The 23,503-nt window shown below is 39.2% G+C and overlaps 1 protein-coding gene across 1 annotated transcript in view; it reads left to right on the top strand.

Moving 5' to 3' along the window:
- IGF2BP3 (insulin like growth factor 2 mRNA binding protein 3) overlaps window positions 1-23,503 on the top strand; it is a 112,969-nt gene that overhangs the window by 8,088 nt on the left and 81,378 nt on the right. Inside the window, exon 4 of the mRNA XM_030969005.1 lies at window positions 16,890-16,938. Coding sequence (XP_030824865.1) covers window positions 16,890-16,938 — 49 coding nt within the window. The remainder of the gene's footprint in view (window positions 1-16,889; window positions 16,939-23,503) is intronic.

Raw genomic sequence — 23,503 nt, 5'->3', positions numbered from 1 at the left:
CTCTGCTGTCCAAATGAGGAAAACATCTTGGATGTGCCATCCAAAAATCTCCCTGCGTGTCTGTGTTGGGGGTATGCTGGGGAGACCAGTTAGCCCAGTGCTTGCTGGTGCTACCCAGCCTCTCTGGGCATGTCTGTCCATCTGGATATTTCAGTGATAGTTGCTCCTTGTCATCAACTGGAATATGTGATTTGGCTTTGAAAATTTTCTGTGTGGAAGCAAGAGGTCCCATGTTTTTGGGGTAAGAATCAAAAAATTGTAATTTTGTGTTATCTCCTTTTGCTTCTTTCCAGATCTGCAGTATTGGTTTGTGAGTGTTTTCAAAGATGGATATATTTAACACAGAAAAAATTTTGATATATGTAGTGGAATACCTAGCAAATGAGGTGCATATTAATCAATATTAATTGACCCTAGTAAACCTTAAAATACTGTATGTGTAAATGCAGTAAAAGAGTGGTGCCAAAAAAGGTGGTTTTCCAATTTTTTTTTCTCCCAACACATTGAAATTTCAAAATGAAAAATTACAACATTAATTGTTATTTTGCTGACTCGTATTACTGTGGCAGCTGGCACAAGAGGGACCTATAGTATAAAATGTCTCCTGTTCAACACAGCCCCAGCAGCCATGTGCTTCCCCTATAGCCTGCCTCTTCATGGTGCAGGGGAATCAGCATCTGCTCAAACTGTCCTTTTGCAGAGCTGAATGAATGGAAAACTGCCACTCACATGCAAAATGAAGTGTGCTGTGCTTTTAATTAAGTTAAAATTTGGGTAAGATCACAATAATGAGTCAAAGAGGGATCTGAGTCTTCTTGGGTATGGGACTAAGTACAGAAATGAAACCACCTTGAAATAGAGGATCTTCAGCTGGGAAGGGTTTTACTCCATTTTAAATTTTTTGGTGTCTTGATTATCTTGCGACTGTAGCCTCTGCATTATTTCTCACCAATCAGTAGTTTCTAAGAGAATGTGTATGTATATGTGTGTCTCTCATGTGTGTGTATATATATAGCCACATATGCATTTTAAAAGATTGTATTACCATAAAATAATTTGCAGTTTAAGAAGGGACCAGCTAAAAATATCTAGAGAATTTATAAAAATAGTAAGGTTAGGAGTTTTTTTGGTGTGGGTTTTTTTTTTCCCTAGTACCAATACCCTTGAACACAACTGGAGCTGAATGTTCACTTTTGAAAGATTAACTTTCATGCTCAGCTGAACTTTAGGAATGTTATTTAAAAATATGTAGTCTACACCATGTGTCTAATACATTTTTCCTCTTTGAAAGTAGAAATGTTTTATTGTTTTGGTAAATTGTTTTCTAATTTTTAAATGTTAAATGTACGTGTTCTATATGTTTTCCCTCAAAAATGGAGCTCACTTCACCTTAATGGAACCTTAAAAATTGTAGTGTAGAAATCAGAATTCCCAATAAAGGGAACTCTAGTGTGTGTGAACAAAAATTTCTGTTGGAAAAAATAATAAGCTTAAGTTATTAGTTGGATTTGCAGTTACTTATTTTCCTGAAATTTCATATTAAAGAGCAGTCAGAGATGGAGTAAAAATCTTGTTGGGCTTGGATTTGGAATTATTCATTAAATATCTAGCATGCGTTGATCAAGGTTGGGTTCTAATTTTCTAGGAACAATCAGGGCAGGAGGGAGGGCTGGGGGAATCCCTGCCTCGGGTGAGTTGTGCTGTGCAGGTGCTCCACAAAACTTTCATCCTAGATCCTGCTCCTGCACTCTCTCTGCCCTCTCCCTTGCCATCAGAGGGAATCCTGAACCCCAGTGTGCAGCAGGGAGACTCCTGGGAAACAGGTGACAAAATGTCTCTAGCTTTGACAGGGAAAATGCATATATCTAGCAAAGGCAAATGACACCAGTTGTTTGTTTGTTTGTGGTTTTTTTAAACAGCAGTTTTAAAGCAGTTACAGAACAGATAATCCAGAAATTTATTTTTGGTGATAGAGTGGATTATTTGGTTTATACACATTGGGGGAATTCTCTGCTATGGTGTCTTCCTGGTTATCATGGAAAGATAGTTCAATTTTTACTCCTACATCTAAAATGAAAATCTCAAAGAGTCTCTTTAGGACAGTGCTTGGAAAACATAATTTATGGGATACTAGAGGAATTTAGGTAGTAGTTTAATCTGTGACAATAGATTATATTTATAATGTAAATATTATCCTTTTTTAATGTGAATTCTGATATACATGTTTTAAATTATTTTTCTGGTGAAAGTTTTGTGGCAAATTTAAGCGGGTAATGACTAGGGGAAAAAATTGTCTATCTTGGACTATTGCAGGTAATTTAGAAGTAATTTTTCAAATGACTTAGCTAACTGCACAGCAGCTTGCACAGGCTCCCCTCACCGCTGAGCTGCTAGTTTGTTAGAGTTATGTACTTCTGTGCTGTGGAGAGCACAGGGGTCTTTCCTACCAAGGCAAGAGGATTCCTGAATGAGCCACATCTTTCTTCATGGCAAACCAGTGCTCTGGTGTACAGAGGGAGCTGTTCACCAGGGCCAAGCCAGAGGGATTGGATGCTGAGTGTCTCTTAGCAGTATCAATCTCAGTGGCTGCTGGGGCTGATCAGCAGCAAGAGCTCTCACACTGTGAGGTTTGTGTTAATAAGAGCTTGATTATTTAAACGAGGTCTAGGTGGTGGTGGGCAGCAGCCTAACTTGGTGTTATGCTGACCAAAAATATTAAAAACTGCCATTGCTGATCAGGAGGCGCTACTACTGTTGCAGTATCTCAGTACTTGTTTGTTACCTGGTTGTATGAATTTTCTACATGCACAGAAACTTTTAACATAGGATGAGAAATAATTGAGAAATGGACAGCTCTTACAGTTGTTTTTTTTTTAAAAATACTGTGTAGTCATTACTAAATTTCTTTTCAGAGTTTAATTCTGGAACTCAGTAGGCGTGGTGTAAAATTGGTCTTGTCCTTCATTTGAAGATCCATCAGAATGCTTATTCTGCTAAAATACTTAAAAAAAAATCCACCTCCTAAAGCAACCAAACACCCCACATTGTGTTTGGAGGGGGTATACTGGGGTATTGGAGGGTATTACACTTTGTTGTAATAGTCAAAAAGTAGAGGATATTTTTTTATTAAATAATAGGATTTTTTTCCTCAGTAATAGTCTGAGTCCTAATAGCAAATGGTGAGTTCCTGTTCTATTTGATGCCTTGCTCAGGGTTGCTGCTTATTGTATTTATTTAGAATGTATTATACACCTCAATTCAGAAATTTTTATTTTTTTTTCCTGTCATGCACTTGAGAGAGGATTTTTATAAATCATGGGATTTCTACCCATTCTTTTGCACTGGCTAGTCTTAAACAAGAAGTGATTGTTGACATGTAAATATGTCCCAAATTCTGCATTTAACATAGAATGATAAGCTTTAGATAAAAGTGATGTACACGCCCTTTGTACAACTGGGCTTTATGACAGTTGTTCAATTGAACTCAAAGCATGAGGAGAATTATGTTTAACCTATTTATAGTTGAAGCTACCAATTTTTTCTTGAAAGTAGTCTTGGGAAAACAGTTTGAAGACTTGTCATTAACTGAAGTCTTGAAATTATAAGGATTGCTCTACCTTTGTGTTTGACTAGCTTCGCTAAAATCACAGAATTTCATTCAGTGGCCGTGGTTGGGTTTTGCCTGCCTCTGTGGCAAATAATAAGCTTATGCATATTGCTTTTCTTCCTGGCCCTTGGGCTCATGTCACCTGATCCACAGAGTTCACCCAGAATGACTGTTACTGGTTTTGCACACGCTAAGCTCAGCATCTTAACGTGAAACTGAGACTTCTGTTCAGATCCAGCACTGCATGTGTGGTTATTTCAGCCTCCCGCTGCATGGCAGTGCTGTGTTTTGTGCTGGAACACTTCAAAAATGGTTTTTCAAATCAAAGTTGAAGTTAAGATTAACTTTTTAAGCTAGATTTCCACTGCTGGTGGAAATCACATGTGATTTTGTATTCCAGAAAGCCTCTCTTTGACATAGTTCTCCCTTGTGTCATCGGATGTATCATTTTGGGTGGTACCTTTGGGAGAAAAGGGCAGTAAAAGGAAAAAAAAGTCAAAACATGGAAAAGTCTGTCCAAAACTTAATCATGTTTTATGACAATGAAAGCCTGCAAATTCCAGAGGAACAATTAGAACAGTGATACTTTTCTGGAGGTGGCTATGGTGTATCACTTATCTGTTGGGACTGGGGTGAGATAAGGAGATGTTGGCCCGGTTTGGGGGGCTGAGGAGGTGCCCTGATCTCTTTTCCCTCTAACATTCATCCCTGTGAACTTCCCTTGCTCTCTGTGTATAACGTGTGTGTGGCTGTGAAGTATTAAAGCATGTCTTTGAGGTTTGGGGGAGGAGGGGGAGGGAGGGATTTCTTTGTTTTGGGGTTTTTGGTATTCAGGTTCTGGTTGTTACTGGTAGTTTTGTCTCTTTGCATAGTCCAGCTCTAGGCACGAAGCTGGTGACAGCATCATTTGAAATAAGCTGAATTTTGGGGGGATGATGGTGGGGAGTAAAGAAGATGCACAAGCAGTAGTGTTAGCAAAAAGTGGTTAGTAACCTCCAAAGAAGGATTACTTATATCTATGGTTAAATACTTTACAACACTGCAGTCTTCCTTAAGCTTTTTTTTTTTTTTTTTGCTATTTTAACTTTCTCCAGGTCTTTAAAAAAATGTTCTTAAATCCTCAGTTGCTGGCTATATCTATATCCAGGTGAAAAGGCTGAATTTAGAAGCTTTGAGAGGCGTATTTAAACTTTGAGAGGCTAAACTGTGCTTTCAGGTAAAAGCAACTCAGTCTGTTTGTGGGGGCAAGTACCACCTAATTTGGGTATCTCTGTTTATGAATCAGCGCCATATGATTGTAAAAATAAGATAGTAATTACTGTCTTGTGTGATAATAAGCTTGCACATCTGTATACAAACTCAATTCAGATTAATTATCTGCTAAATAATTTATTAAATGTGGTCAAAATTGTCATCTTTGTTCGTATGAACTTTGCTCATAGTATTAGTTTAAATACCCAGCAAAATGCCGTGTCTTTGAAAATTGCAACTTACTAAACGCAAATAATCTTGACGTTAATGATGATTAACTTACAAATTATACTTAGGATTTAACTGGTTAGCTGTAGCATGATATAAGCCTTTTCTCTTCTTTAAGAGTAACTAATAAAAAATTACAATTTTGCTTAGTTTAATGTGAAGTGAACTAAAACAATGTCAATGTTAAATGCTATGTAAAGAGTGTACTTTCCAGTGTGGAAATGTAAACTCTATTTTTTGTTCTCTGGTCATGGCAGTGTATTCAAATCTACAGTGAAAAAGTCAGTGCTGTTTGTGATATTCATCCTCAAAACCTGGTGCTATATCCTGTTTTCTGTGAAAAAGAAATTTAAAAAAAAGAAATTATTTACAAGGTGATAGTATTATCCTATAATTGCTCTATATACCACTACCTAAAGTCAGGGTAGATTTTTTAATAGCATTACTAATGTGGAGGAAATTATTATATATTAATTGTAAAGGTTGCTAAAGAAAATACACCTCTTATATACAAAATTTTTTTGAGAATAACTTCCCTTTGAAAGAAATTGTAGAATTGAAATGTTGCATAATTTAAAGTCAGTGGACAATTGAATTTTAGCTGTTGACTTTTCCAGTTGAACAGAATGAAATGATACTCTGAGGCTTTAATCAAGCCCTGGTATGAAAGCTCAGGGATTGCTTTCATATATTATACTATGTAAGCCTGTGTGCACTAATCAAAGCTGCTATGACAAAAGCACAGAAGATTGTTTTGGCAATTCTTAAAAATGAAGTTTAATGCAAGATATAATTAACAGCATTTCTATTAAGTCAATATAAAATATTGCAAAGGACTCTTTACACACAATCTATGATGCTTTAACTATGGCAGTACAAATTATTTACTGTGCATGAGGAGTTACTAGTGTAGATATACTTACCCTGACCAAACCTATTGCTCAAAAAAAAAAAAAAAAAAAGAAAAAAAAGAAAAATTTGCTTGGTTATTACTGCATAAATTCACTTCTTAAAATATATCAGTTAGAGAGCTAATTTTTTTTCAGTAACCAGTCTTTAGATCACACCTTAATGTGTAAAATATTGCTTATGTGTGCAAGGTGTGTCTCTTTAGTTCTATGTACCTGCTGAAGGATGGCACATTCTATTCTTCAAGGGTATAAAAATGGTATAAAATTTTTCGATGGGAGACTGTGCAGGTCTTCTAAATAACATGTTACATTTTTCTGAAAGTACAGCCATGAAATAATTTCATTTGGTGCTCTTCTCTCCACAAAATTTTTGTGCAAGTGAATAGCACTGAATTTGTGGAGGAGAATTCTTCAGAGAAAATTACTAAAAAAGTGAAAATAATGTTTGAAAGCCATACACCAAAGTTGTTTCTCTTTGCAAGTAAAGAATAATAGAAGTAAGAAGTAACAGAAATATAGACGAAACAATGGCATTTAGGAAAGAAATTTCTGCACCTATTGATATTCAGCATAAAAATGATGAGTCAAACAGCAGAGTGGTCACTTTTGATGACTTTTGGGTTTTGTCAGGGCAAGCAAAAGGAAGGGAAGCTGTTTGGAGGTGGCAGTGCAAACCCTATGGGTTTTAGCACTCCTCTGGTGAAGGTGTTATGTCTCATCTGATTTAGGTCACTTAATCAGTTTAAGGCCACGTGGAATTGCCATTAGTAAGGGGCAGCACTTGAGAGCTCTTCTTGCTGGTATTCCATTAGTTCAACAAAGTGTACTAGCGAAATGATAGCTAGAGCATCAAAGTGAGAATTGGTATCCATGCAGTCTTGGCTGCAGCATGCATCAATTTATACTTTAGAAGTTTGTCTTAAACTTGTGTTAATAAGGCTTATTGTACTGAAGCTGTTGAGACAGAAGAACTTACTCATTTTAAAGATAATGGGAAATGTACAGCAAAGTTGACATTTCTGATGTAAAGATGGCAGAGTATTCTACCTTTTTTCTGTTAGTGTGGTCTAGAAGATTTAAAAGAAACTGTTTGTCTTTCCAGCAATTTTAATTTTTTTCTGGATTTGCCTTGAGATTGAAAGGTAGAAATTATTTTTAATTAAAAAAAGAGTTTCGTCATGTGAGCAAATTACCTGCAGGTCATTGTTAGGCTTTGCTGGAACATCAGATGATGAGCACAATATCTTTCAAATGCTCAATTATCACGTCAGTCTAAGCTGTCCTCTTGCAAAGTGATTAATATATGTATTTCAGAAAAACAGTAGTAAAAATGGAAGTTTCAGTCAGTGTGGATGCAGAGTGAAAGCCATGCATGCATGTGCACGCACACTCTAAATACTTCGAGTGGCTCTAAACTCTGGAAAGAGCCTGAAATCTGTGGCTGTATATTTGGAAGTGTTGATTTGCTATGTGCATTTGTTAATTTTACTTTTAGTTTATTTTGTTCTTTTAAGCACTAGGACTATTAATATTTTTAGATATTATCATATATACAGCTGCCTAAATGAAGTAGTTTGCCCTTGTTGCTATCTTTTTATATAGTGGAAGAGACTAGAAAATGTCAGGGAGCCAGTATGGTAACTGAAGTTCACATATACACCTAAAACCAGACTAAGAAGATATTTCACTTATTCTAGATATAGCTGGTAAGCTTTTTGAAATTAGATGGTGTGTTCAGCAGCATGAGTGTTTGTGTTTTCATTTTCTAGACCCCACAGGAATCTTTGTTTATGGAGATCCTTTTTTAAGAATTGGACATTAATTTGTGTCAGTTTTTGTGGAGTACCCTGAGAGAGGCAGTTAACAGGTTTTTCTTTAAAAACTGCATGTGTGGGGTGAAACAGTGAGGTGGTGGTGAAGTGGGATGAGTCCCTCAAGTACCCTAATGCCACGGTCAGTTTAAGTTCTGAGAAATAGCTTGTTCTTAACCTGAATGTTTTAAATCTGATATTTGATAGAAAAAAAAAAGTAGCAAATGCTGAGACTGTGTAGCAGAGGTCTTGCAATTAAATGTTGTAAGCGTATAGGAGGAGCAACTCTTGCTATTTTGTTTCCCCTCCACTCCCTCCCCTCCCAGAACCGAATTTGTTTAATCTGGAGCATACAGTGAACTCAAATTGAGTATGAACAACTGTAGTTTCACTTAAGTGTGACCTGAAGGAGACCAAAATAGGTTGTGCTCCCTGTCTATCGCTGTGGTGTCAGGAATCTGGGAAGTATTTCCGATGTTCTCTGCACACACAGGCTCGTGGTTGAGCAGTTGGTCTCAGCAGCATGGTGGCTACTGAATTTGTCTACGAGTGCTGCTAATTTTATTTGGATATTTCAGTCTGAGAAGGGTGAATCACTGAGTTATTGTTAGATGAGATCTAATCTGGTGCCATACCTCCGGTACCAAAAAAGAGTTGCCAAAATTTTACATAGTATGTGCTATGTGTTACTTATTTCCATTGGGTTTCTAACTGGTTTGCAAACTCTTGCCGAGTAAGAGATGGTAGTAGGGAAGAGGTGCAAAATAAAAACACTGCAAGGCTTTATCCATCAGATACTTAGAACAAAGTATCTTGTTAGCTTTTTAATTATTGCAGTCCTGGTACGTTTTTTTACTTCAGAAATGACTCTGAAGTATCTTTCACCCTTCCTTTTTGCTACTTGGGTTCTTTAAAGGGAGCTGAATTCACTGGAAATTACAAAAAAAAAAAAAAAAAAAAAAATTTTTGTTGTTGTTATTTTGTAATCTACTGCTCCCTAGCCCCTTATGTGGCCACATACTGCAGGAGAACCCGATACAAATTTCAGTCTGGGGCTGCTTCTTACAGCTGATGTGGATTTTCTTAGCTGGCTCATAATGTAAATAGTGACTGCTCCAAGTAGCAGTGCCCTGTGGGCGCTAGGAAACCAGGTGATGGGAGAGAAGTCTTTGGCTATTTTGGTGGCTGAAGAAAATGAGGGATGGGGAGAAGAAATGAAAAAGCTGAGCGCAGTGTTCCATTAAGGATATTAAGTAATCAAAATATTTTTGCATGCTTAGAAGTCCTTTTGCTTTTAAAGGTGATTATTTTATCCTTTGTGCACTTCATGAGTGTTTTCACTTTTATCCACATCCCAGTTAGTTGTATGGTGAGAGAATAAATGGCAAGTGACCATAGCTGGGAAAAGTTTGGTCATCAAAATCAGCTCCATAGTAGAGTTGTTTAAGGAATAGAGACCCCTGCTCAGAGGAGGAGGGAAAGAGAGAATGTAGCATTTAGAAAAAACAACATATACCCCAACCCCACCCCAAAAAGAGGGGGAGGAACCAAATAAAACCAACCCAACCACAAATGTCACAAGCCACAAAGATGAAAAAAGCCATTTTTCTGAAGGGCACTAAAACTTCCTATTAGATTTAAAGCAGTGTTTAATTCTTTACTAAAAAAAAATTAGATCTTAACAGCCTTTTCTGTTAACAACACCTGAAAAATGAAAGGTTTTTTTCTTTTTAATGAGAAATTCAATGTTAATATGGCAATGGCAGAATCTTCAGAATTTTCTTTTTAAGATGCCTTTATGGTCTGCTCGAGGGAATTCACAAATAATGAATATAAGCTTTTAGTTTAATTAGTGATGTGAAGAATTGTTTTGCTAAAATCCAAAAGCAGATGCTAACAGGTGAGAGCCTGCTATCCATAATCCACACAAACACGAGAACTACAGCTGGGCTTACGCTGCTTGATGTGCCTGCTTTGCACGATGTGACTTGGACGTGCCCATGTAAATCTCCTGGCTGCACTTGTGGAGCCAACAGGCCATTCACAAAGCTGCAGGTTCTTTCAGAGTGCTTGAGTTACTTGTGCAAGGAGAGGGCAGCTGGGTGGGCTGGCGGCTTTGGGCGCGGAGCTGCACAGCCATGCTGGCCCTGCTGGCCCCGTGCGTGGCTTTCTGACGGCTGGCCCCGGGCAGAGGTAGTAAACAAACCCCATGTTTTGCAGACAGTGGTAGGAAATTTGATCATCAGCACAGAGGGATCTGTGAGGTAATCCAAGAGTCATATTTTCATTCTGCATGCTGAGATAATGCACCTCTCCAAAGTAGCCGCTTTGCTGGGCTGTACGTGCAAGATGAAAGGGGAAAAGTGTGGTTAGGAGCCAACTATTATGTCTTGCATGAGCTTTGGGGAAAATTTTTCTTTGTCTAAATTTTATGGAAAATCCTTATTCTGAGCGGTAGTACAGACTGCTTTTAAATCTGGGTCTGGGATTAAATGAGTCAACACAAAGAGAAGTATTGCTGCAGTTTGCCTGTGGCTTAGCCAAGTTTTGTCTGCTTGAATTGCTGAATTGGGTCTGAAATTGGAGCAATAACATTTCCTCTTCAAGTATTGTGCTGACCAGATCAGTGTGTAGAAATAAAAAGTGGTGATGTTTCTTAACAAGTCAGTATTTGAAACACTTCTACTTTCTTCTGCTAGGTAAGTTGAAGATGAGCTGGCTGTTTCACAAGCTAACAGCTTGATTTGACAAAATGTAGTAACGGTGCCATCAGGGTGCCTCGTAATATATACTAGAAATTAAATACTTTTTAATATAAGTGATATAAACACCTCTGTTTATCAGTTAACTGAACCTGAGTTTGTTTTTGAAAGAAATTCAGAGTACCTTCATTTTAGGTAGGAAGTGTGATCATTTGGTTTTGTATTAGTCAGAACTACTTTTTAGGAAAAAGCACGTTGAGATATCTAACTGCATGAGTATATGCATACAAAATTTAATAGATAAAGATGGCTTAGAATGTCCATTCAATAAGATAAAGATGGCTTAGAATGTCCATTATTTGAATGGACTTACTGCTGTTTGTGAGGTACTTTCAGGAATGAAATGTGAGAAATTTAGAGTGAAAAGATTGCTTAAGTCCAAGAAATTTCAGTGTGAAGAGTGGGGCAGGCAGGGACTGCAGCACTTCTTGCAGGACAAGCCACTCCAGTGGCTTAGTCTGCGTCATTACTTCCATTTACCATAAAGAAAATAATGACAATTCCCCCTCCCACACCCTGTAACTAGAAAACTACTGTTTTTTCCCCCCAGCCACACTGATCTGAGTTGAAAGTTAAGGATTATTTATTTTGTCCTGTAAACGTGGCTGCTTTTTTTTTCCTTTCTTCCCACTAGAAGAGTGTTAAAAACACTGATTCACTCTGTTGTGCCCAAGCATCAGCTACTTGAAGCAACCCGAGGGGGAGAAACTAAGGTACTCTGTGTGGGGGTAGCTTTTGTGCGGGATTTTCCCTGCCTGTTTTTATTTTGCTGGCTGCAGAGTAAATAAGAAGACACCTCTTTCCCTTCCCTTATAAATTCAGTTGATTACCAGCAGTTTTCTATTTGGCTAGAAGAGTTGCTAACTTTGTTTCTATGGCTGTTCCTGTCAGGACTTTTCATACAGAACTCATTTCTTACCGTATGGCGTTACCCACACCCCATAGAAGGTTTTTTGCTGTGTGGTGTTTTTTTAACATTTCATCTCCAGCTGTCTATGTTCAGTTTGGGTTGTCAGTGAAGTAAGGCTGAGAATTGACAATTTTTGTCTTCGTGCCATTCTTTGGAGCTCCGGGAGAAGAGGGGTTGTTTTGGTGAGTGGGCTTGCAGTGGCATCACGTGTCAGAGCTGGGGCACCACAAGCTGGGAGGCAGCACTGGGGGGTACCAGCCTTGGTGCTGTGGGTATTGGCACACTCTGCACCTGTGACAAGACTTGTTCCAGGTAACCAGCATGGTTACAGACCTAGAACACAGGAAATGAACAAGCATTTGCTCTTTGCATGCTCTTAAGAGTGGCAAAGGTAGACCATTTGCTTTCTATCCCATAGGTATTGAGTTCAAACAGTTGAATGGACTAAGATTGTCAATGTTCACTTGATCTGCTTTCAAACATGTTTAAGTCTTTTCCATAGGCTCTTGTTTGAAAGGAATATGTTTGTGCTCTGTGGGTTTAAGGCATTAATGTTGTGTGTAATTCGTATGGCTGCTGAAATAAGAGACTATTAAGTGGTGTTATTGTTGAGAAATGGGAATTAAGGAGTAAGAGGCAGCATGTCTCTGGGGGGGAGGGAGGATGGCAAAAGGGCTCTGGTGACAGTGTAGGTACTACCTTATGGAAGTGATACTTGCATTTGTTTTCCTCTGTAGAATTTTCACACATCTATGAGATACAAAACAAAAAAAAAGGAACTGTGAGCAAAAGCATGATACTTTATTGTTCTTGTTTATAATTGTCTATCTTATTTAAAATTATTTTCCCCTATGGGGAAGTGTAAGCTGATGTGATTTGCCTTTGCTAAGTGTCATATAAAATATAGAGTGAGATTATATTAGTGAAAGTGTACAGTGAGACTTAATACAGGGAGGTGCAAAAATAGACAATTTTGACACCCTTTTAACTTAAGGGAAACTTGATCTATTGAAGGAAAAAATCCTGGCAGAGAGATAATTAAAGGGTATACGTAAAAGTGAAGAAGAAAAGCCACAATTTCAGCATTTTCTTTCTCCCACCACCTGCTTCCTAAGACATATTTAGTATTGTTTCATATGTGTGGAGAGTTCTTGTGGTTTGGGAGCGCTGGGTGTCCCTGTGCATGTTTGTTCTGTGTATTGATGTAAGAGAGGTGACCCCTTCAGAGATCACTAAAACGGCTTTTAGTAAATTATCCATCTTTATGGCACTTTGCCCTTTCCGTCTCTGTGCACACATGTAGCACAAATATGCTGATTTTGCCTGGTGAAGGGGCACAGCGGTGGCTGCTTGTTTTCTTGCTTTTAGTGTTGCAGAGATATTTGTGTCTCCCAAATACAAAGCTCCAGAAGAAATATGTTGGCAAATGGTCGTCAGCAGTGGCTTAAAGTAATTGAATTCTCTTACCTGGCTAGTACCTGAAAAGAAGAATCAGAATGTGTGCAATTCCTCTTAAGCAAAGTAAATTATTGCCAAACAATTACTTATGGAGCAACCTTGTACAGAAACAAGAGAAGCCTCTTTTCTTCTTACCCCAAACACTTTTTAGAGGGTATCTTTGAAGAAGAGAAATGAGTGGGAATACCTGTTCACATGCTGTGAACATAAATAGCTTTCCAAAACCTTAGTATTATACAGAGCACAAACCTAATTTACCCAGAGGTTTTTTTTTTCAGTTGACATCTATTTGCAATGCCTATTTAGAATGGGAGAAATTAATTCAGAAATCTGCTTAAACTGGAAAAAGTGCATACACAAGGCTTACGTGAGTCACATTGATGAGAGGTGCTGGCAGGGTTTTACTAAGAATTTCAGACTAGATGGGCTAAATATTAAGTGAAACTAGTGTAAGAAAATACCTTCATGGGAAGAGAAAGGACTGTTTTTTGTTTTACCCACTTGGTGTGAGTGCAAGTAGTCATAAAGTAACACAACTTGAGATTATTTCAAAGCAGAACCCTCTGTAGGGTTCTGCTGCCTGGGATAAAAAAGCTATAGAATCTTTGCATATTTCTATTTGCTGGAGAAAACAGGGTCATGAGGAATATGGAAAGAACTAACTGCCTGAAATGGGAGTGTTTTTCCAGGAAGATACTCTATACTTTTTCCTTTCCCCACCTATTGTGTGGAGTTCTGACCCTGTGCAAAGAGTGCTCGCAGAAGTCAGAACGCATCCTCGTGGAAGTTGTTGCTGCTCCGTTACGTTCAGTCAGGATTTGTCAGCTTCGCCCCCTACCCTCTGCTACACTTTTGCATTCGATTTGGGATTTTTCCTGAGGAGTTGGAGAGCCGGTTTTCTGCGGGCTCGCAGCAGAGCCAGAGCCTGCGGAATCACTCGCATCCCTCGTGCCGCCGTGCCCGGCAGAAAGCGGGAGGAGCGATCTCCGGGCGGGAGCTGCATCCGCATCTCCGGGCTCCACGTGGGAGATGGGAGCTCTCTGCTCGCTGCTCCTTCTGCCCCTGCGAGCACAAAAACACAAGGTCCTTTCTAGCTCTCCTTCCTGTGTGTGGAGAGGTACAAGCTTTGCGGACTTGTAGGCATTCTTAAGGAATATATTAGGACTTCTTAGAGAGGGGCTAATAGCAAATGAAATAGCAAAATCTCGAAGGTGTCCATGATCTCTTATGCTGGTTCTGTGTCATTCCTCTTTTGGTCATGCAAAGCTTTATTCAATTATATTTTTTCCCCATGGCTAATTGTGATACAGAAATAATGGGGAAAAAAATTCACATGCATCAGTAAACACCAGATTTCAAACTTGTGCACTAGGTGACAAGTTAAAATTACTTGCAGCCAAGAAACGGATGAAGGTACAAATAGCTCCAAATTAAATGGTGTGTTTATAGCTACTCTTGTACTTTTGAAGTGACCTTTCAGTTTTGTACAATAGGTGTCTCACTATTGCCATAAATTGAGGTGCACAACAGGACTGTACCTGTTTCGTACTTAGCTTGCCATTTTCTTTTGCTATTTGTGAATGTGGCAGGGGAACTAGTAATTTTAAGGTGGCATTTCTTCCTTGCTTGTCTCCTTTCCTTCTCCTTTTCAGAATGTTCAAGTTATTTCTGCGCTACGAATGTTGGCTGGCTAAAGTTTTAAATTGTATCGAACTTTTTCAGTCCCTTGAAGCCACAAGGGGAAGGAAAAAGCCCGGAGCCAAACCTTGTGCTAGTCCTCAGCATTAGATGTATTAAAAACACAGATTGCATTTTTTTTGGTCCATCTTTCGGTTGTTGAGCAGTAGAGAGGATTTTCAGAAGGATTTCCTTCTGAAATGAAATGTGAGGTGGTAGTTTTGTTAAACTTGTATAAGTGTTTCTGGAAAGGACTTCCTCCCCTCCAGCCCCCTTCTCACCAGTGGATGTTCCCTGTTCAGTGGGAGCATCAGTGGCCAAACTTGGGTGTGGGGCTGGGGTGAGACCTGCTGTGGGTATGGGGGCGGTTGGGCTTGGATCCTTCTGTGAATGGTGCTCCTTGCTATGGAACTCATAGATTTTAATTTGAATCTACAAGTCTGAGAGTAATGGCACAACAAGGTTTGAAGCACATTGAATAGTGTATTGGCTGCCAATTTTGTGGTTTGGGGTTTTGCTGTATTAAAATTGCCCAGTATTTTTAATGTTGTATGCACATCCCCTTTTATGTTCTATGTCAGGACCCAGCTTCCAAGTTCCAGGTCGCTGTGTGAGATTATTTTGATGTTTCAGAGCAGTATACCACTACTTTAGGGTGACTGTTTTGCAGCAGTATCACTAGCTGAGATGGTGGTCTGAAGGAAACTTTGCAGGCTTCAAGGAAATTTTCTGCTCTCCCTATTACAGTGAGGCAGCTCCTGACTTTCCCTGCTTTACTGAAAATGAAACCTTAACAGGGTTGTGTGTGGTTTGGGTTTTTGTTCTCCCTTCCTTGCCTATTTATATGATCAAATGTTGAAATCTGCTCCTACTTGCTTGAGAGGGAGTGAAAACAGCTGAGAAATGCTACAAAACTAAGACCTGATTCTGTTTTCTGGCCAAATTGTGTTTATTGCTTGATCCATGGTTGCTGTAGTGTTGGGGATGGCACCTCCACATGAGGAGCAGTTTGGGCAAGTGGCTTTGTGCTGTAACCTCTGCTTGTGCCTTGAACAAGGCCTGTGGGGAAGAGCATTTTAAGATGTAAAACACTCACTGCAGGCCTGGGTAGGTGGTGGTGTTAGGGAAAGGAGTGTATTTTAAAAGGATTTGGGGGCCAAAAGGAAAGCTTTTGATTTTATTGCTAGACAGGAACATCTCTAAAAGTTGTTTTGCTTGAAGACTTCACTGGCTTGTATAAATTTAACTGTTATTAAAAAATCCTTAAAATGTTAAGCATTTTTTTCTGAGAGAGGCTATCATTGAAAGCAATTCAAATGTGAGGTAGAACTAAGTGTTTGAACACAAGACACTTATTTTAGCTGCTTTGGTGTACCAAAATGCAGTTGAGACTTTTGAAGTCTCCTCTTGTCCCCTCTCCCTTCCCCAGAGCTCCCCAGGATGGTCAGGCTGACCCTACTGGCTCAACATACCTGAGCCTAGCCGAAACTGTGTTAATCTACACATTCTTGTAAATCCCAAGGGGTTTGTGGCATCTCTGGCATTTATTTGTTCTCTCACTTTGGGGGAAGGGAGAAGACAAAGGACTTGGCTGTGAAGGCAGCCAGCACACTGCCAGGCTTTGCAGCAGCACTTCAAAGTGAATGTTTTGTTTAGTAGATAAGTGAAAACTGATGTAAATTTGGGGTGAAGATACAATAAATTTACTGATTCTTACCCTCTCCTCCCAATAAGGAATGAAGAATGTTAATAATGTAAATATTAGAAAATAGTCCATCATTACATTGATGAAAAGCTTAATATTAAACCAAATGTATTTATTCAAATTTATATTCCTTACCTTGAAGGATTGTAACATTGTGATGTATTGTCTTGTTGAATTATAAAAAACAAAATAACAAAAAACTCTTAAAGTGTGTAAAGGAGAACCCAGTACGAATACATGGGATCATCGCACCCGTTTATAACAGAATTAGATACTGAAGGCCTTAAAGCTAAAATAGAAATACTCTTCAGGAAAAGTGGAGGCTTCATGAAATGTAACAGCTGTCAAATGTGTAACAAGTATTTCTGTAACAGTTCTTTGGACTTGAAATGGTTTTGACCTGACATTCCCCCCTCGGCGATCTGTTGGTTTTTTTGAATTCTGTATTTGGTTTTGCCCCTTTTAGTACGACAGATGCTAAAATGTATGACACTGCTATGTATAGTCTATCTTGCAATAATGTTTTCTCTGGTTTTTTTTTAAAACTATTTTCTTTAATTTATTTGCAGGAGTCGGAAGCTTCAGATCAGGAATATCCCGCCTCACTTGCAGTGGGAGGTAGGAAGTTACTTTAAAAAAATTATTTTTGCTTAAAAACTCTGCTTCTGTTTCTCTCTTCATCCATAGGACTTTTCCCCTTCCCCCACCTTTCGCTTGCTTTGCACACACCACCCATTCTGTTCTGGGGAAAAATCCTTTGGAAGAGGGAACAATAGAGCCTTCTAAGCAATTCAGATAACTGCCTTCATTTCTGTTTTCCAAGTTAACCATAAAAAATGTTGAAATGGATTCCTTGGTGAATGCTGACTTCCTGATGCAGTCACTCTCTTTGACTGAAAGCTCATCCATTTTGGATCTTGCTGATGTTTGGTGTATGAGTTCAGCAAACTTAGTAAAAGTTCTTATTTAAATACTTGGTCAAAAAGTTTTACAGAAGCAGAAATTTAGTTTTGGTCCTTCTTTGGGTGTGGATTTTTTGGGGGGCTTTTATTTTCCTTGCTCCTTTGTGTTGGTGGCATTATGGCAAATTGTTTGTTCACAGATTATTGGCTCTCACCAGTATAATATGTACTTGCTATTTACACTCCACAAATAGCGTTCTAATTTTTGCAGTAGATTGCCAACTGTGAGAACAGATAAGTTTTCTTTACTGTTTTTCTGCCTTGTATATGTCTAAAATGTTTTTTTATGTTTTATTAGTGTTAAGTCATCCTCCTGCCTGAGGGAATTTGGAGGGTGGTGGTTTTGGGGATAAAGCTCTGGTAGCATTGTTCTCCAGTGGGCTTGGTCTGTTGCCTTCATCTGACTTTCCATCTGCAGCTACTTCTTTGTTTGCACTGCCTGATTGCCTCCTAGCTTTGAAGGAAAATGGAGGCAATGGTCTGTTGAATCAAGGCTGTCACCCACAGGGTCTCTGTCAGGTATCACACCACCTCTCACTGCTCCAGCCTGCCTCTCTGGTGCCAGCTGTCCATTGAGCTTTTCCTCTGCACTTCCCAAGCCTTGCATACTCCTCAGCTTAACCGTATCCACTTAATATCTCTTATTTCAATTTCATAACTTTTTTTTTTAATGTCAAACTTCTGGGAAGCATAATAATAGAGATGGTTGAGGCTGACTAATTTGAAAATTAAGTTATTTTTTGGTACAAAATTCCTCTGAGGGTTTTGTGTAGGAATAGTAAGTATCAGAGCAGAGGCATACAACTCAGAGATGTGAATAAACAGATGTTTAACAGAAGTGCTGTTGAGCAGAGTACTTAAAAATGCTTCTACCTGCTCATGACTCCTTACACATGTAGCAAATACTGCTTGTATATGATGGGTAAAAAAGAAAAAGGGGAAGAAAACAAGGGGGCGGGGGGGGGGGGGGGGGGGGGGGGGGGGGGGGGGATCTACCCTGTTTCCCATTTGATTTCTGACTTAAATGATCCCTCTTCTCTGTTGTTGCAGTTTCTGTAGTGATCTCTGGTCTCAGATATTTTCTCTGCCCATCTTTTTAAAAACACTTTAGGAAGACAAAGGAAAAGTCAAAATTGTCCCTGTTAAAATCATCTCAGCATTGCCTACATGCTCTAAAGTTACTTTTACAGACCTGACCCTTTGAGCACAGAATTTATAGACCCAAAACTTTCTATAATACTTTTTTTGTGTTCTCCTGAAACACCAGAGTTGCCTGGCAAGTACACTTTGTCCACTAACTTCCTAAAGCTTTTCTTTGTAAGTGCTGGTGGTCTGGCACCTCAGTACTCAAGCAGGTAAGATTTGTCTGTCCTTAAAACAGTGCTGATAAAGTACAGTGACTGGTGATTTAATTCATCAGAGAACTGTCTGGTGTCAATTTACCTTGGGTTCTGGTATATTTTTTTTTGTGTTAAAATCCTTGAAAAAACTTTCTTTTGAACTCTGTAAGAAGGTTTTTGATGATTCCCCCTTAAAACAAGTCTTTCTTAGTAGGGAGAGTAGAAATGTATGTGTTCAGAGAGGTATTTATATTGAAGCAATGTTCTTGCAGAATACTTTCTGAGTGGATGGTATGTGAGTGTGCATGTGTAGCAGCTGGAGTGATTTTACTTAGATTGTGTTTTATAGTCCCTCTGTGCCAATTCACTTGCCTCATCACCCCTTTGTTAATTGCTTGAATCAAGACTGATTTCTAATAGGTGTGAAATCCTTAAAACCAGAGCGAAACAACTGATGAAAGAGGTCTTTAGGTTAGTTAGCCCAGCCCTCATGTACATTCCAGATTGAAATACAAAACACACTTTGTACTCTGCACCTTTCCTTTTACTGTGACATAGGATATGTGAAAAGAACAGCAGATTAATGTTCCTGTGAACTGTTTTTCCCCTGGTATAGCCACTATTTGAAAGGTTCTGGTGCCATTCTTTGCAAAAGCTGTAGTAACTATCTTGTTTTCATTTTTTTTCTTTATAAAAACAAGCTCTTTATAAAAAGCCCATGGGAGTGCCCCTAGAATTCAGTGTGCTTGCCTCTGGTTCAGTGATTCACAGCTGTTCTTGCTGCCAGGGTGTCACACAGTGGTCCCTGTATGCCTTGGGCCATGTAGGACTGGGACCAGTGAGGACCTCTATGCACAGAGGCTCATAACAAAACACCCACAGGGCCCTCTTAAAAGGAAGACATCTATAACCTTCTTAAATTCAGCTCATCTGCAACAGAGTTTGGTAGTAGCTCCCACTTCTGAGCACCGCAGATGAGTTTTGCCTCCTGGTTTCCAAAACCAGAAACTTTTTCAGGAAATATTGAAGGTTAATTTGAACTGAGAATGTTTTGAGATCCATCACCTGAGGAAGGTGCCCCTTGACTGTTGATATAGGTCCTTTGTTCTCCGTGTAGGTAGAAGCTGGCTTTTGAGATTTGTGGAATGCTGGAGTAAATCTGTTTCTGGTGAAAACTTAGAAACTGTTCCACTGGTGTACCCTCTTATCTTTCTAAGAGATATGCATGTCTATTTAGTAAAATTTAATGCCATTAGTACAAGAGAAGAAAGAAAACACTGAACTTTAGTGATAAGGAAATTTTGACTTCCCCTTGGACATAACTGCATGTCCTGAAAACTCATGGTAAGACACTTGGCCCACAGTTATTCCATGTAGATTGGGAAACAGTGGGTATAAATGGCCACAGAGTAACAGGCATTTATTAGCAAGACTTACCAGGAACGAAGTCCTGAAATTCAGAGTAGCTATTTGCTTTTCTGACTGCCCCTTTTGACAAAAATATTCCATCTAGTGTTCTCCTTCATGTAGGTTGACATTACTGATTAAAATACTGGCTCTTAAAACCAGCCATAGCAATTGGGCTTGTTTCTTCTGGGTTATGTTAAGACCTCACTATGCACTTATCAGACCATCATGATATAAGCAAAAAGGTGAGATAGCTCTTTTAGACCATATTCAGAGCTAAGTGGTGGAGAAAAGGGCAGATAATGAACTGCTATAATCTGCTGAGCTACTACTTTGAAGCAAAACCGTAAGGTTGCTATCCTGAAGAGCTCACTTGAAAAGTGCAGCTGTAAAAGATAAAATTCTAATTTATTCCAAGTCATTCAAGGTTAAGTTTGTACAAAACTTATCTGATAATTAATTTGAACTTCACAAGACTTTTGGCAAGGTTCTGTGGGTTTCTGTATGTGTGGGTTGGGTACTCTTGTGCTCCTTGCCCAGATAGGAGAAACTGGAGGTGGAGGGAAGACAGCATCTCTGTATGAGCTCAGAAAATTTAGGAGTTGCCTTAGACTGTAGTTGGAATCTGGACTGATAAAGGATTAGCCAGGGTCAAGTTTTCTACTCATGCATGAGTTCACTTGCATCTTGCCCCTACCTTCACTGGGCTGTCTCTGAGGATTCTGGATCAGTGACTGCTTCCATAGAAGCATCATGACTTCTGCATGCATAATCTTCCTTTTCTGCTGCTTACACATAATTTGCCTATAGAGGTTACTTTATCCATAATTTGTAATTTGGAGCACTCATGCATGATCAGATCTTATTGTTTAAATAAATCATTTTATCTTGTTGCAAAGTCTGTTTCATGAAGCAAACTCTCAAACAGTTAGTGCATCATTTTTAGTGGTAGTATGTGGGTAGTAGGGTAGTAGCAGTGTAATATGTAGTGGTAGTATTCTTCGCCTTTTCTGTCCTCACTCTTGAAATACAGAGCCCAGACTGATGCTAAGAATCATGACCAGTGTAGGGTTTGGAAAACCCTTGTTTCCTATTCTCCACATATACCAGTCTTATCTCTTACTCATTGGAAACAAGTACCCTGGTTCTGTGCTTTTTGCAGAAAAGCAAATAGATCTCTTTTTACTCTTCCCTGAACTGCAGTCTGTAGCTGATTTGACTCCTAATTTGTAATGGCAAGTACTCTCTCTCTTAGCTTGTGTGTATTCAGCACTGGAGGTGTATTTGCAAGACAAAATTATAGGCCCTCTGGAAGGAGATATAGGTATGGTGATTTAAAACTGAAGTACCTAGAGTTGGTTTCTGGTGTAACACAATGGGGATTCAAGCAGAGTTCTGAGAAGGAGCTGTGCAATGCCAAACCCTTATATCTCTTTCTTTTAAAACATTTTAAATCTAGCATCTATGGGTGTAGAAGATGCTTCAAGAGATTTTCTCTCCAAATATTTTTTCCATGTTTAGTGAATAAAACACTAGAGAACAGACTTTCAGGACACAGATGGTGCCAGAAATGGCACTTGCTGGCTCAGCAGGAAGGTAGCTGTTGAAGAGTTCCCACTTATCTTCTGTGGGCTTATTTCCTTATTGGTTTGGATGCAGCAGATAAACAGATAGTGTTGATGAACTTGGTAACAAAAAAGGTAGACTAAAAGCCGAGCCTGTGAAGTGTGAACCTGTTGAGTGAGCAAAGAAAGCAGGAAAAATGCTGTGAATGTGTATTCCTAGCTTTGCTGTGAGACTTGCAGGTTGCTTTCGGGGACAGAAATGTGTGGGAAGGAAGGTCTGATTTAGCTCTTCTGAAAGCAAAAAAATGTTACTAAAGAGGGTTTGCTTTTCCTCACTTTTTCATGGAAAGGAAAAATGAAGTCTCATAGTTATGTTGAGACCTCCAATGTTTCAGATTTCCCAAGCAGAAGTAGTAATGGAGAAGGATTTATAGAGCTGCAAAGTGAGTCAGGGTTCCGCATCGAGATTTCTGACCATGCAAGGAAGGTGGAGATGTCTCAAACGTATCTGCATATTTTGTAAGACCACTTTGAGTATCACTAAAAGAACAGAGACTGATTCTCACTGGGCAAATGTTTGTAAGTCTTACAGCGCACTGAGTAACTGTCCTGAGGATCTGTAGATTGTATCACTGCTTTGAATAAAGCAGCTAAGCTCTGTGGGTGGATTGATTGTTCTTCAGAGATGCAGTGTAAAAACTAATCTTGATGAATTGTACCTGCTTAAGATGCAGGATATGAAGAGGACAGGTGGGGATCTTGTGGATTTTAGGAAAAGAAAACCAATGAAACTACGGCAATTAAGAATAAGTTATGATTATATAAAGCAGATATTTCTCATAAAACCAAGATGTAAATAGGAGATGCAGATATGAGCTGTAAGTAAAATGAAAAGAACTCTAGAGGTGGGGTGACTCAACAGTAAAGATGTATACAATATATCAAAATAGGGTCTCACCTCAAGCTTCCTCTAAGAATCCTAACTTGATGTAGTGCTATAAAAATAATGTTTAGCTATAAAAGCGCTAGCAGAAAGCTAAGCATGCACAAATCTGCTGCTGCCTGCTAGGTCTGGGAATCTCTGGTAGGGATCTCTGAAAAGGAAACAGAAAACAGTGTGCAACATCAGGCACTAAGCTGTATTTCTTGTCAATTGCTACTTGTCCTACTCAGCAGGTGAATGGAGAACATGTCATTCTGCTCTCTGCAGCAGTCTTTTACATGTTGGAAGACCTATGATGCTTTGGGAGGGTTAAGGAGGGAGTTTAAGTTCTTTCAACTTCTCAAGACTCCTATTTCTAGGCTATTGATTGTTGTGAAGTCTCTTACCTGGGAATGTCCCATGAGGATTCTCCAGAGTAATTCCTGTAGTTTAGGATTGCTTTGAGCTCTTGGCTCCAGGTATATTGTCACTCCATTTCAGCTTTGTGCCATCTTCAAATTCAGCGAGCAGAAACCTAATACAGCGCTAGATGGTGTATTCCCTGCAAACCCTGTGAAACTGAGCCTTGTGGTTTGACAGTAGGCTGGTAATGACTTTTACCTACAGGGATCCCTAGGTCAGCCTCTCACCTGCTGTTGTACTGTTGTCAGTGTTTGCCTTATGAGCTTGTTGTACGGGGCAGTGTCAAAAGCCTTTGGAAGGGAGATTCCCTTCCTTTCCCTGATGAATTCTCTTAGAATGAGAAACTGGAGATATTTATCAAGAATTATGTACATCAAACAAAATTTGAATCTTGATCACATGCTTCATTTGATTCCTGACTATAGGATAGAGGGCAGAGTAGCTTCTGGGGCAGAGCAGAACCTCAGGAAGGCATTGCTTCTTCCTTGGCTTGGATCTATACCCAGAGGAGCATGGGGGGGCTGCCTTTGCTCCTCCTCTGACAAGAAGAAAAGAGAGGGTGAT

The sequence above is a fragment of the Camarhynchus parvulus genome, chromosome 2 (assembly GCF_901933205.1).
Source record: "Camarhynchus parvulus chromosome 2, STF_HiC, whole genome shotgun sequence".
NCBI lineage: Eukaryota > Metazoa > Chordata > Aves > Passeriformes > Thraupidae > Camarhynchus > Camarhynchus parvulus.
The sequence above is the reverse complement of the archived record's forward strand: the minus strand, read 5'-3'. Positions and strand labels throughout refer to the sequence as shown.